Genomic DNA, 13,269 nt, shown 5'->3' with positions numbered 1-13,269 from the left:
ATTGTCATGATTTTAGGGTTTCAAGCTCATGGATATCATTTTTCATGCAATCCATGCATGCAAGGAGCAATTTTGTCCCAATCTTGAAAACTCATAGCTGAACCAACTTAATCCACATTCATTCACTCATAGAGTTTCACTTGCGTAAGCACTCTCTCATGATGTATTCGACCATCTTTATTCTAAGAAAAATTGTATACAAATCCAAGCTCACTTAGACTCCATCATATTCTGTCAAAAAAAAGCTTGATCCAAGCATAACTCTTTAGCTTAGCCACGAAGAAATTGTATTTGCATAAGGGCTCTACCCATTCATCTATGCAAAAAAGAAGCTTAATTTACAAGATCATGGACTCTCCAAACATTATTTTATTTGGCCAAAACTCCATCCAATAAAGCCTTCATGCAATTTTCACCATAATAAAGACTAGATAAATTTGGCCAGAAAGAGATTGAAGTCCATCATGACACTTGACTTAGCTTTAAAGAATTTTACTTGGAAGAAAACCTTATCTCTCTAAGAATTGGATGAAATTTAAATTCTTGCTCTTGAAATCCATCCTAGCTGAATCTAAGGAAAGGATATTGATCAAGATTACTTTAAGACAAGATGAAAGGCCAAGAATGCATTTTCAAAGTCATATTTAAGCAAGCATAGTTAAGGAAGAAAAGTCACATTTAGTCATATCTCTTTGAAAGATAAAGATCAAGCTTATCACCTAGTATTGGAATTTAAACCAAAATTTTGTAATCCTTGCCCTTTTAGTTGAACCTTTTACTATAAATAAAGAGGACATTCACTCTATTTCATTATCTCATTCCTCACTTCTCTTCTCTTTTTTAGTTTTTAGTTTTAGCTCTTTTATTTCTTTAGTTGAGTTATTAGTTTAGGTGACAAATTTGCCAATAACAAAGCTTTTGTTCTTTACAATTCTCTTTCTAAATCAAAGAAGTATTTTTTTTCAATATCTTTTTTGCATTGCTTTTAGATTTCAAATCTTATTTTCTTTTCTTAATTTCGACAAGCATTATTTTTATTTACAAGTATGATTCAAGCACTAGTTTACTTTTTACAAAATTCAGCCATCACTCTCTTTCATGATTTATAAGTTTTCCTTTCATGTTATTTCAAGACTACAAAAAGCAATTGGCATTCTCAAGCTTTCTTTATTTTTCAAGTCTTTAATTCTTATTTCTTTTAAGATCTTATTTTGGCTTTTATCTTTAGCTTACCAATGATAGCTGGTTAAGTGAGATCTAAGCCTACACATTGTTTTTAATCTTTTTTTTTTTTACTTCTGTAAACAACCCTAAATTTTTAATTGTTTAGATATAAGATCTTAGGCTTTCAATTTTTTACTTGAAGAGTAACCTAATATTTCAATCTATAATTCCTAAGAAAACAATGCTAGAATACTTTCATTTATTATTTGATCTATGCACTTGTAGGTTATAAAAAAAAACAGCAATCATCTTGTTCTTTTGTTTCTTCAAAACTTTTATGTGCACCTTTAACCCTTTATTTCTAGTGATTCATTTGTTGGAATAACAAGTTATTTAGTCTACCTTATTTGCCTAGAATAGGTAGTTTACTTCATTAGGGAGTGGGTTTTGGTGGCATCGTTGCCTTGATTAATTATGGTTATCTAGGTTTGAGGTAGGTTTTTAAAGGTTAGTAAAAGGTTTTTCAAGAGTGAAGGCGTTAAACTATTTTGTAATAGGTTTGTGAGGTTTTAGAGTTGAGTGATCAGTGTATTGAATTGCTCTACCATAGGCAAAAATTGTGTTTGAGGTTGATTGATGTTGTTCATGAAGCTTTGACAGCCATCATTAGCTTTCTTTCCTCAACAACTTTCATTCATGGTGTTATTCTGATAAATGCCCCTCTACTTGACAAACCAAAATATTTGAGCAAAAATCAAACCAAAGACATGCACCTAGCACAAAAAAAAGTAAAAGGCAAGAACAAACTTCAAAGGTGGCTCCGACCTTGATGCTCCGACGCTCAAGTCAATGAAAAATAAAAGAAAGAAAGAATGGGGGAAAACTAGAGTGAGTGGCTTCAGTTACTTATGAGAGAATGTGAGGTATTTATACTTGAACTAATGCGGCTAGCGTGATTTGACCTAAAATAGGCTAGGCCAATATGGATCTTAGTGGACCAATAATGGAATGTCATGTGAGCATGCCTATCTGAATGCACATAAAGCGAGGTTAGAATCCACATTAGTAGCACGGGAGGTGTAAATTCAAAAATCTCGACTGTGCACCTCTCTAGTAATGATCAAACCACATTAGCTTGGCAAAATGACAAAAATACCCTAGATCGGTGGTCAAAACACCAAAATCTCCCTAAGTTCTTGAGATATTTTTTTAAATTTAAAATTACTATTTTACCCCTAGGTTTCAACATGTCTACATCATTTTCCTAATTGAATTGGAGCAATAAGCATAGATAAGTAAACTAAGAATGTTGATCTTAACATCGCTTTTTCTTTTTTATTTATTTTACATTAAATAAAATTGATATTGCTTTTGATAAGAACATGAAAAGATCTAGTAGACTAAATCTATGATGCATACGTTACAATCTAGTCATTTTCAACGTAATGATTCTTTCTCTTTGTTGATAGTATGCTCTAACTATGCTTGCAATAATTAAGAAACTTTAAAACTTTTTGTTCTATTTTTAACTTTATTTTTATCTAAGGAAATTAATGTCTTCCACTTCTTCTTAGTATAACAAATACAATCTTTTATTCCAATAACACGATAGTGACAAATTTAAGATTTTTTTATTGTTTACTTATAATATTTATATATAACTGTTAATATATTTATTAATTTTGTTAATGTAAAAGTGCCCAAGATAACTTTTTAAAATTTTTTTTATTTTTCAATATTTAAAAATGTTCATTGACACCTTACTTCAAAAGGCAACCCCTTCAATAAGATATTGTCATGAAAATAGGTATTCAATGGATTTAATTGCATGATATCTTCAATAGCAAAGAAGTTTCTCTTTCTATAAAAGACTATTATCCTAGGTGAAAGCCATATTTTACTTTTAAATTTTAACAGTGGGTGTTGTACATATGTGTTGTGTACTAAAAAAAAAAAAAGGTATTGAGCATTTTTTTTCTTTTTTTATAAATAACAAAGATTCTTAATTTTTTTTTATTTTTTTTTATTTTTTTTTTAATTTTTATCTTAGGGTAATCCCCTGAAGCTTTACTCTTAAACATTTTTATGGTAATGTTTTTGTAACAAATTTGTGTGTTTTTCAATATTTAGGATAGATCTTTGAAGTAAGATTGATATTATCATTGGATTACAAAATTTAACTCTTGATGTATTATTATTCAAGTAATATATCAGTATAATTTTCTATTTTTCACTATAAATTGTATAATCCATGAATGCCTTTGGTAACTGCTCTTTTAATATTTCATTCTTCCATATATTTATCACTTTCCTAGCAATAAAATAAAATATATAAGATCCCTATATAACTCAATTAATTTGATGTGAAATACGAATTATATTAACAAAATATTATAAAATAAAAAATTAATATTATAAATAATTTTTTAAATATATTAAACTATATAAAATAATATTTAAATTTTAAAATTTTTTATATAATATATAAATTATTAATTTATTAATTAATATAACATTTACTTAATTAGTTTTAAATAATAATTCATAAAAAAATAAATAATATTTTAAATATCATATTAATTAAAAATTTATAATTTAAAAATCATATTAAAATTTTTTTAAATTAAAATATCATATTATATATTTTACTTAGAACCGAGCAAAATTCGGATTCAACTGAAAACCCTGCGAAATAGAAGTTTTGAAGTAAGTCGGGTTGGTTAATTCAGGTAACGTGGACAATTCGGTTTGGATTGCGGTTTAAACGGTTTAGGCAGTCGATTCTCGAGTTTAAACTCTGTCAACCAAACTGATCGAGAAAATCGATTCTATTTCCTTAAAACTGATTTCGACATCTCCCTCATTCACACCCATTCTATTTCTCTTCCCGCCTCTCTCCAAACCAGACTCGACTCCAGCTATCCTCAATCTTCACAAGTCACAGAAATCTCTCGAGCTCTCACTCTCTCAAGATCTCTCATGTCACAGTCACAAGCGGTTTGTTGGCTTTTTTGGGACTCAATCCTGGGCAATCTGATCCATCAACTCAAGGTAAGGGTTCTGATCTCTTATCTTTATATTTTGTTTATAATTTCTACAAATTTTGGCGTAATTTTCTTTGGTTGGTTTTATTTGTCTCTCGAGAGGCTGGATTTTCTTGTTCCTTGGAAACTAAAACTTTAGCCTAGAGCATCATTAAACTCTTTCAAGAATGCTGGAAAAGGTGACACTGCTTATTGTGTGCCTAATAAGTTTGTGCTTAGTTTTCTTAACTATTTAAGTAGTATGATTTTCTTACCATAATTGATGCATTGAATAACATTTGGCTGCTTCTGTAAATTGCTGTGGACTTTTATATTGTCCCGTAGGCAAGTGTAACGAAGGGAATTATTCTCAAGTTGTTAAATGTAATGCATTGCAAGGCCTAATTATTCTCGAGTTAGATCTTTTTCTTCTCCTTTACTTGTATTAAAATTTTGTTTTTTTAATATAATAAAAATAAATGTAATGCATTGGGTTGTTGCAAAGGGGATAAATTTTATTATAAGGTTCGCTTCGATTCATGGATGTTTATGTTTTAGGCATGGATATTTTTTACTTTTGATACAACCTAACATAACAAATCCCCAATGATTCCTCTCTTGGTTATCCCATATTTTGTTTCTCATTTGGCATTGTGTTAAGTTAATGGATTTATTCATAATTAAAGATACAGACCTTTTAAAGATTATTTTATCTATCAATTTTGGCATAATTGATTTTACTTAAGTCAATTCCGTTAATTTTGATTTTCCTCCCATTAATATAGATCGATTCATTTTTTTATAAATTAAATTGATTTTTAAATTTTTACAATCAATCTGATAATTTGGTAATAAATATCCGCCCGAGACCTTAAAGCGGTCAGCCCAGCCCAACATAAACTCCTATGCGTGATTAATTAGGGGACCTAACGGGTAAAATGGAAATTTCGGTGTTGGACCCCCCACATTCCAAATTACAAAAACATCATGCCAAGTGGGCCCCATTTCCTGGAGCAAATCCATCTTTCAATCTCCTGCTTAATTTTTGTGCATTGTAACGCACAAGATCATCGGCGCCACGTGCGGTGTCGGAGGAAAAAAAAAATAAAAAATGCCCCCGCCACTAAACTACGTGTCACAATCTCATTGGCTCAATTATGTAGGAAATTGGAGCTCATGGTTAAAGCCGTCCGGCTAGTCAGGGCAGGCCGTTGAGTGTTCGATCCGGCCCATTCCCTTATTTGTTAGTTGAACTCTTCAACCGAGAAAGCAATAAAAGCAAAAAGAAAAAAATCAAGTTATTTCCAATAATAATACCTCAATATTTCTCTATATTTACAATCATAGCCCTATAATTATACTGAAAGGATGTGGACAAGATTTACTGACCAGCATACCATATGAAAAAAGAAAAATTTAAAAAGAAAAAACTGAAAAAAGAAACAAAATAAAAATTAAAGAACCCTAAAAATCGACCTCCCCTCATTTTTTCCCACTAAACAAACAAACAAACAAACTTGTTCTTCGATTCTTTTCCTTTGTCTGAAAAAAAGAAAACAGTAAAATCATTTTCTTTGAGAAGGTTGGGTTTTTGGTCAGAAATGGAAGCTTTAGACACGGCGGCTTGTTTTAACAAGTTACTGAACTTTGGCTCCGACGTCGGAGAAGAAGCTGAAGATGAAGAAACCAAAAAGAAGTTGTCAAATCTTAATTCTTCTTCTTCTCTTAACCCTAAGCGTTCTTTTCCTGTAAGTTATTTCTTTCATGGATTTATGGCTTATTTTTAAATAAATTTTTTGGGTTTTTTTTTGGAGGGGCTGAAAGAGGCCGAGTTCGGTTCTAACTCGGCCGAGTCTTTACTGTTTGGTAGGTTGTCGGAGGATGGGGAAACTAGAAAGGAAGGGGGACTCGGTCCAATCGGTTAGGGAGCGTTTGGCTTGAGTCGAACTCGGGCGATTGCTCCGAGTCATCACTTCGTCACATGATTATTTTAATTTATTTTTTCCGAAACGGATGGCTTAGTGGAAGGCGATCCTTGCGTGCCTCTCATTGATTGGCCCTACGATATTTTTATCCGGACAAATTTATCCATCATATTCATTCACATTATTGGATAAGACAGTGTAATATGGACATCTTGTCGAGGGTGGTGTCGGTATTATAATATTTCAAAGGGCGAATGCATTGTCAACGTGAGTTGCCCACCAGGCTTAGAGCTGTACTAATAAATGTCTAGTGAAATTTCCATTTTCACTTATTATTATTTAATAAAAATAAATAAAAAATTAAATGAGCATTCCTTTATTATTATTATTTTTTAATAACTCTACCTACTACGAAAAGTCAATTTTGTCCAACCTTCATTCTTGTCGCAAAAGAATTCAATGAGACCTACATTTGTATTTCCACTGCTCGAATCTCAAGTGCCCCAAAATATTAAGAAAAATAGTAAAAGGAAGCATTTGATGAAAGATTAACTCGTTCGAGTCGACTGAGTTAAGGATGAGTTCATTTTTTTTCTTTATTACGATTTGCAGGAAGTTGCAGAGGAAGAAGTAGAATGGTTATCAAACAAGGATGCATGTCCAGCTGTGGAAGCATCTACGGGTGATATTTTAGGGACTGCGGCAAAGCAACAGAGCCCGGTGCCAGTACTGGATAACAGCAAAAACAGCAGCAACAGTTCGGGCAGCACAGCCTTAACCAACGGAAACAATGTAATTTATTGTTGTGGGAACGTTAAAGTGCCTGTAAAAGCGCGGTCCAAGCGTCTCCGTAAATGTAGGGACTTGAGGGACCGGGAGAACAGCTGGAGGGTTCAGTGGAATGTGAAGAATGCGAATGCTGTTGCGAAGGGGGCTGGTTCGAGGACCTTAGGAAGGAAATGCCAGCATTGTGGGGCAGAAAAGACACCGCAATGGAGGGCAGGCCCACTTGGGCCTAATACGCTTTGCAATGCTTGTGGTGTGAGGTATAGGTCCGGGCGTTTGGTACCTGAGTATCGTCCAGCAAGAAGCCCTACTTTTTCGACTGAGTTGCACTCAAATTCTCACATTAAGATATTGGAGAGGAGGAGGCAGAAGCAGTTTGAATTTACTGAAATGAAGCCTACGGATAAAGGGTAGTGTTCTGGTGAGATGAGCACTGCCTTTCTCTCTTTTTTTTTTTTTTTTTTTTTGCTTAATCTTTAAGTTAGTGTAGTTACTATTTTTATTTTTGTTTTTGATGGAGTTGAGAATCCATTAGGGAAACTTTGACTCTATCGTGTTTTGGTTGGTTGGTTGGGTTATCCTAATACTAGAAAAAAGGAAGTGTCTAATTGGATTTTGTCCAATTCTTGAATCATTTTGGTTTTTGGTTTTGGTCAAAATGTGGATTGCAAGAATGAGGGTCTTGGTTGATTTCTGTATTTGGGTTGCAATGTGCTCATGTTTGATTATTTTTAGCTAACTTATTTGTTATGAGTAGTAGGAGATCTGCTATTGGTTGGCCCTAGCTTCCAAGGCTGTAATACTTTATTTTCATGAATGTATCAAATATGCTAAAAACATTGAACTGTACTCTGGTGTATATTGTGGCTGCAATCTGCAGAATTGCATTTTAATTTCTTATAGCTTCATATGTTTTCTCCATGCAATGATTCTTCCTCCAGGATGGCTGGTGAAATTTTGTACATGGTCCTGGATTTTTGGTGCATAAATTATCAATTCAGTGATTACAGGAGGACTCGTGGCTGGATTCGTCATTATGATTGACTCGAATTGGTAACATGAGGATGAACATTCCTAACTCCTTGGGAGTATGTAGATAATGTGTGCTGGCATGAAGTCATTGTGTTTTACTTTGTTGTTGCAAGCTTTTGGGGTTGGAACTCTGTGGTGAAGAGCAACCAAAAATTTCTTTTTCAAAGTAGGATGAATTGAAGGACTTTGTGTTAAAGAGGCTATAGGCCTCATTTTTTATATCTATGGAATGTACAGATGGAATACTGACTTGAAATTTTGCCTGCAAGGTTTAGCTGTTTGTAAATAATTTATTGCAGCCAGAAACTATCAAGCCAATTAAGATTCCCGAATTATTTTGTTTTATGTTATGCACGTTGGTTTGCTTTTGTTCTAACCTTCTTCTGGTAACAGTTGCACATGGCAGCATGCAAGTTGTGCACATGGGAAATATCAAGGAATTGAGTTGTTTTGTGTATAAATAATTTCTGGATAGGTACATATATGGAAGGAAGAAATGATGTCCGGTATTTGCAGTGATGACAATTTGCCATTGGTATATGTGTGTCTGTCTTCTTTTTTATTGGTTAAAAGAGATTGAATATGGTGATTGAAAATCATGAAGAGATCAGCAGTAAAGATTTAGATATGACCGGCAAAGTGGAGGTAATTATCATTCAAGTAAATTCTCATACACCTTCATTGTATTTTTGCTTGTTCATGTTCACTTTTCCTCTAATTTAAGGTTTGATTGATCATACTTTTTATCCATTAAATCTCTTGGATTTAATAATGAGGTCTTTACTTTAAGTTAAAACTCTATCAGGTTTAGTCAGTTCGAAGTTGTCCAGGGATGAATTTTAAGAGGGGCTGCAAAGGAGTTCCCCCATCTAGGTGGTGGTGGAGTTGCTTTTCTTTGTATCACAAGAGTTGAACAAGCTGCCCATGGCCAAGTTTTAACTAGAATGCTCCCAACTCAAAAGGTTTGAATATCCTCTCTGCGTCCCCACGTGGAAGATGCATCAACTTCTGAAAACCAATGCCTGCCTGTCTGGCTTATTGGTGGCATGAAATACACCAGTCCAAATTGCCTTGAGCTAATCTTGGGAATCTTGGTCTATAGTTTCTCCGCCTCTCAAAGCCTCACAAGTCATAAGGAAAAGAATATCAAGGCTCTTAGAGTTTTAGTTGATTCTAAGTCTAATTGTTTCAATTGCAAGGCATCTATGCAGTCGAAGTTAAGATAGCACTGTAGGTACACTTGATAATTCATGTAATTGTATTGAGTTTATAGTGTGTCGAAAACGTTTAAAACATGAAAAACTAAATTAAATTGAGTCCACATTCTAGATATTATAAATTATTTTATTTTACTTCATTCTATATAATTTTTATTAAAATTTTAAATTATATTTTCGAATTGTCTCGTACTGTGATTGAAATTATTAATTGTATATAGTGACAGTGGACAAAACAATCTCTGGTTGTTGCTAGAAGTTGTTTGAATGGAACATATCTTTTTGGGAAAAAAAAAAGGATAACCATCCTTAAGATGTTGGCTTTGACTGACGTACACTCTTGCAATGAAATTTTTTACTGTTCTTGTCCCCCTTGTTTCTCGGTGTTATGGGGGAAAGACAGAAAAGATCAAAACATGAAGTTCCACCGAACATTGCATGACAAAGCCAGTTAAATAAAATTAGCTGACGAAGAAGTTAAACAAGAGAACTCCAGCAGATAGTACCAGCCAAGTGGTCCGACCCTGACACATTCTTCAGATTCTTTTCCTGTATATCTTAAGCTTGGGAAAGCAAAGCAAGTTGCAAGTTGATGTAAAAAAAAACAAAAAGAGAATTTAACAGGTTATATACCCTGCACACAAAGCAAGTTAGTCAGGAGCTTGCAGGCCTAGTGGCCTTTGGGAAACTATTTAGTGTGTCAATCATTGACTTGACTCTAGCAACATATAGTTCTCAGCCTTGTTAGCCAGTCAAACGAATCAGATTTAAGTTATAGAGACGGCTGTGTTTGAACCATCATCAAAACATGAAGTGGTCGCCCTGTTCTTCCTGGATCCATTGGGATCTATTTCATTGCAGCTTACTCAATCCCCCAAGTCATAAAACCTAGTGAGAAATCTTACAGCGGTTGTTGATTTAACCAGGATGAAGCAGAACCTTATGCTAGTGTTACAGCTGAAAGCAAGAAACGTTAAAGGAGAATTAACACGCTTGGTTCACCTAAACTCTAAAATTCAGATAATCTTCTGGCTCAAACATAAAAGGCCAGTGTCTATTTTATGAAAACGGACAAAAAAAAGTCATCAAGTTGGTCAATCCACCAACAGTTGCCCTCTAAACCTAGGTCTTAACTTAATACTTGAACCCTCAATATTGTATTTCTGCAGCATGAAACCAAGGAGAGATGGTTTGTGTTAAAACTTATTTAAAGACAACAATGTTTGTTAACAACTTTAATTCACCAACACCAAAAATAACAAGCATTTTACACTTTCAAAGCTTCAATGTGAATTAACACTCTAAACAATTAGAAGGATTTATTTACAGCCAAGATCTCAGGCAAACTGCTCTTAAACAAAATGGTTACATGTATCAGCATAGCTGTATAGCAAAGCTAAAATGGTAAAGACAAAAGTTCCTAAAACAAGAGACAGATGCAAAGAATTAAGCATGAAAAATAAAATGCTAACAGCATGATTATGTGGCCATAAAACGTTAGCTTAAACATTAAGGATGTCCAAATGCCCTAGCACAGCTTCACAGAAAAAAAAAATTTCTTATGACCTGCCTTTACGACGATTTTTCAGTGCTGCACAATCTGAACAATACCATTTCCCTTTCGGCTGTTCTTTCAGACCAACACAGCCAAAGTGGAACCATTCTATCTTGCACTGTTAAAAAGAAGCAAAGAGTTCCATCAAATCAAAAATAGAGTGCAAACGAAAATAGTTTCAGATATGAATATATAAAGAACTTAGTTACATACATCAGGGTTATCACATGCAACCATCTCTCCATAGCTGACTTGGTTGCACAAACAATAAGTGGGTTCATTAGGATCCACTGGTAAATCTAATTCCATACCAGTTGGATTTGCTGCCACCACTTCTGTTGCTGTGGCTGCTGATGCTGTTGCCAGTCGTGTTCTGCAAATAAATGTGGTTCAAATGATATCATGTATCTTATCTTAATAGTGAAACATATGTTGCATGCAATAGAAGGAATTCGATATTTTTTCTCAGCATGATTATTTCCAAACTAAAAATTCTGCTCCTTTTGTCAAAGTCCTTTTTCTTTAAAGAAAGAAAAAAGGCAATCCATTTCTCTTGATAATAGAATCTGTTTCGTACTGTTATAAGTAGTTTTAGAAAAACCAGTCAAAACTATATTGACCTAATTATTATTCAGAAAAGAGCTTTCTCTGAAGCAGGAATCAATACTGGGTGAAATTGAACAACCTACAAAGAAACCATAAATGAACTTATGTACAATACGTGCATACTTTTTACGCCCTCCTCTACCACTTTCACTAGGCCTTCCAGATTTACTGGTACCATCACTTGGAGCAGGCGATGTAGTAGCAGCAGCATATTCCCTTTCTGTCAAAAACCATATTAGTACAAACCAATGATATTACAGAGTACAGAATCTACAGATTTAAAATGAAACAAAGGTGGAGGGCTTAAAAGCAAACAAAGGAAATATTAAACAGTGATGGAAGTAGAAAATCAGCAACATACCACGCCGTAGCTCTTCATCAGACTTTTTCAAATATTGATCAAGTTGCTGAATATGTGAATCAACCTGAAACATGATTACATCATAAATGGGTTTAAGTGATAAGGATGCAAAGCTAGTTGTATTCAGCATTGAAATCTTATTATTCTTTCAGTTGCAAATGGGAGGATTTCAAAGAAATAAATCAACAAAAATGCTAATATCAGTTTAGCAATCACATTAAAAACAAAACCAATCAGCTTAGATTTCCAAAAAGTTTTCCACAAAGGAATGATAAAAAAATTTTCTTCATGAAAAACAGAACCATCCATTGTGTTGATTTCGTATTTGCAAGTCTTTGGTCACTGGTCCATGTAAGGGAGACCATATAGCAAACACCATATCTGGAGCTTTTAAGTTTTAACCCCAAAAATATGCACCCATTTAAAAGATAGTAGAAACCCCTCCCACCACTCTCCTAACGTAGCCAATACTAAAAGATTCTAACAGCATTGTCTACTTACACTATTCTACACCAAAACACTGCTTTAGAATAGCAACAATTCAAACCAAGAATTTAAATTGAACTGGATTTCTCAGTCATAGTTATTGCATATGAATCACATAAATATGTGAACGCATCAAATATCAAACTTCAGAGGAAAAACCACGCACCAAATCATACACCTGAATTGCCAAAGCAACCTTTTCATCTGCAATCCTAATGCTATGCTTTTGTTCATCAAGTGCCTCATCTGAGAATCTAATAAGTGTAGTCTCTGTTGTAATGTTTCCAGGCCTCAAGCCTCGTTTTGTATCCTCTATTTCTTGTTCACATCGTTGTTCATTTTGCTTTACAATTTCTGTTCATATAAAGCAACAAAAGGTAGTATTTCGAGACGAATGAAAATCGGATTTCATTTCATTTAATTCATTGATTTTGAATTTACTATGTTTGAACTTCTCTTTTTTTTTTTATTCTTAGCAAAGTAAAATTATAAATTTCAAATGAATTCCAAACAGTTAGAAATTAAGTTTAAAAGGAATACCTTGTAAACTTTTGTCAAGATCGCGCATCAATGCATACTTTTTCTGAAGAATATGGGGCAGTGATTCCAAATCTATAAAATTTCGATAAAAATCAATTTCAAAATTAAATTAATTAGCATGTATTATCATAGCAGAAAATCAATAATTACGGTTTTTGTTTAGAATATAAGAGGTAGAAATAAGAACCCAATGAAATTAATTTAGAAAAAGAAAACAAGAGAATTGACAACGGAGAAATTACCGGCTTGGAATTCATCGATGAAGGACATTTTAGGAATTTAGGGTTTTCGAGTTCCGCAGTTGAATTTCGATGGGAAATTTCTCTGCTATCTTCCCGCCACTGACGTACGGACTCGAAGCCCTAAAACCCTGCAATTGGGTTACTTTCATCCTCCTATTGACATATTAAGCCTTTCAAAGTCAGCTTGGAATTTCGATGCAACCCAAAAATTCCCTTTAAATTTTTTTTATTTATTATTTTTTATAATTATTTAATAATATTTTATTATATAATAAACTAGTATTCTTTTTTTATTTTTTTATTATTAATTTTTTTAATTATTATTTATAACC

The 13,269-nt window shown here is 33.4% G+C and overlaps 2 protein-coding genes across 7 annotated transcripts; one reads left to right on the top strand and one right to left on the bottom strand.

Annotated features, from left to right (window-relative positions):
• Positions 1 to 5,506: 5,506 nt before the first annotated feature.
• LOC111288022 (GATA transcription factor 1-like) lies at positions 5,507 to 9,287 on the top strand. Of its 3 annotated transcripts, none has more exons than XM_089759789.1 (4): positions 5,507 to 5,935; positions 6,725 to 7,319; positions 8,406 to 8,575; positions 8,736 to 9,287. In XM_089759789.1, exons 1-2 carry the CDS (start codon positions 5,789 to 5,791, stop codon positions 7,310 to 7,312), a joined length of 735 nt encoding a protein of 244 aa, XP_089615915.1. In that variant the 5' UTR covers positions 5,507 to 5,788; the 3' UTR covers positions 7,313 to 7,319; positions 8,406 to 8,575; positions 8,736 to 9,287. The 3 variants fall into 3 exon arrangements, with proteins under 3 accessions (XP_089615915.1, XP_089615913.1, XP_089615914.1); XM_089759788.1 differs by having other exon boundaries at positions 5,508 to 5,935; positions 7,840 to 8,575; XM_089759787.1 differs by having other exon boundaries at positions 6,725 to 8,575.
• A 139-nt stretch (positions 9,288 to 9,426) lies between these two features.
• LOC111288450 (PHD finger protein ING1-like) lies at positions 9,427 to 13,136 on the bottom strand. Of its 4 annotated transcripts, none has more exons than XM_089759785.1 (8): positions 12,938 to 13,136; positions 12,696 to 12,767; positions 12,322 to 12,509; positions 11,670 to 11,733; positions 11,432 to 11,528; positions 10,916 to 11,075; positions 10,714 to 10,820; positions 9,427 to 9,781 (listed from the first exon to the last, which is right to left on the bottom strand). In XM_089759785.1, exons 1-8 carry the CDS (start codon positions 12,963 to 12,965, stop codon positions 9,706 to 9,708), a joined length of 792 nt encoding a protein of 263 aa, XP_089615911.1. In that variant the 5' UTR covers positions 12,966 to 13,136; the 3' UTR covers positions 9,427 to 9,705. The 4 variants fall into 4 exon arrangements, with proteins under 4 accessions (XP_089615911.1, XP_022735078.1, XP_089615912.1 ...); XM_022879343.2 differs by lacking the exon at positions 9,427 to 9,781 and adding an exon at positions 9,788 to 10,104; XM_089759786.1 differs by lacking the exon at positions 9,427 to 9,781 and adding an exon at positions 9,788 to 10,104 and having other exon boundaries at positions 10,718 to 10,820; positions 12,938 to 13,134.
• Positions 13,137 to 13,269: the final 133 nt, after the last annotated feature.

This window comes from Durio zibethinus, chromosome 4 (assembly GCF_047325235.1).
Source record: "Durio zibethinus cultivar Kanyao isolate XHJ-2024 chromosome 4, ASM4732523v1, whole genome shotgun sequence".
Taxonomy (NCBI): Eukaryota; Viridiplantae; Streptophyta; class Magnoliopsida; order Malvales; family Malvaceae; genus Durio; species Durio zibethinus.
Note: the sequence above shows the minus strand (reverse complement) of the source record. Positions and strands in the feature narration are given on the sequence as shown.

Coding starts and splice junctions, on each gene's coding strand:
- LOC111288022 (XM_089759789.1), top strand. CDS start 5,789: ATGGAAGCTTTAGACACGGCGGCTTGTTTTAACAAGTTACTGAACTTT. Junction 5,936..6,724: donor ACCCTAAGCGTTCTTTTCCT/GTAAGTTATTTC, acceptor TACGATTTGCAG/GAAGTTGCAGAGGAAGAAGT.
- LOC111288450 (XM_022879343.2), bottom strand. CDS start 12,965: ATGTCCTTCATCGATGAATTCCAAGCCG. Junction 11,529..11,669: donor TGATGAAGAGCTACGGCGTG/GTATGTTGCTGA, acceptor GGTTTTTGACAG/AAAGGGAATATGCTGCTGCT. Junction 11,076..11,431: donor GGTAGAGGAGGGCGTAAAAA/GTATGCACGTAT, acceptor ATTTATTTGCAG/AACACGACTGGCAACAGCAT.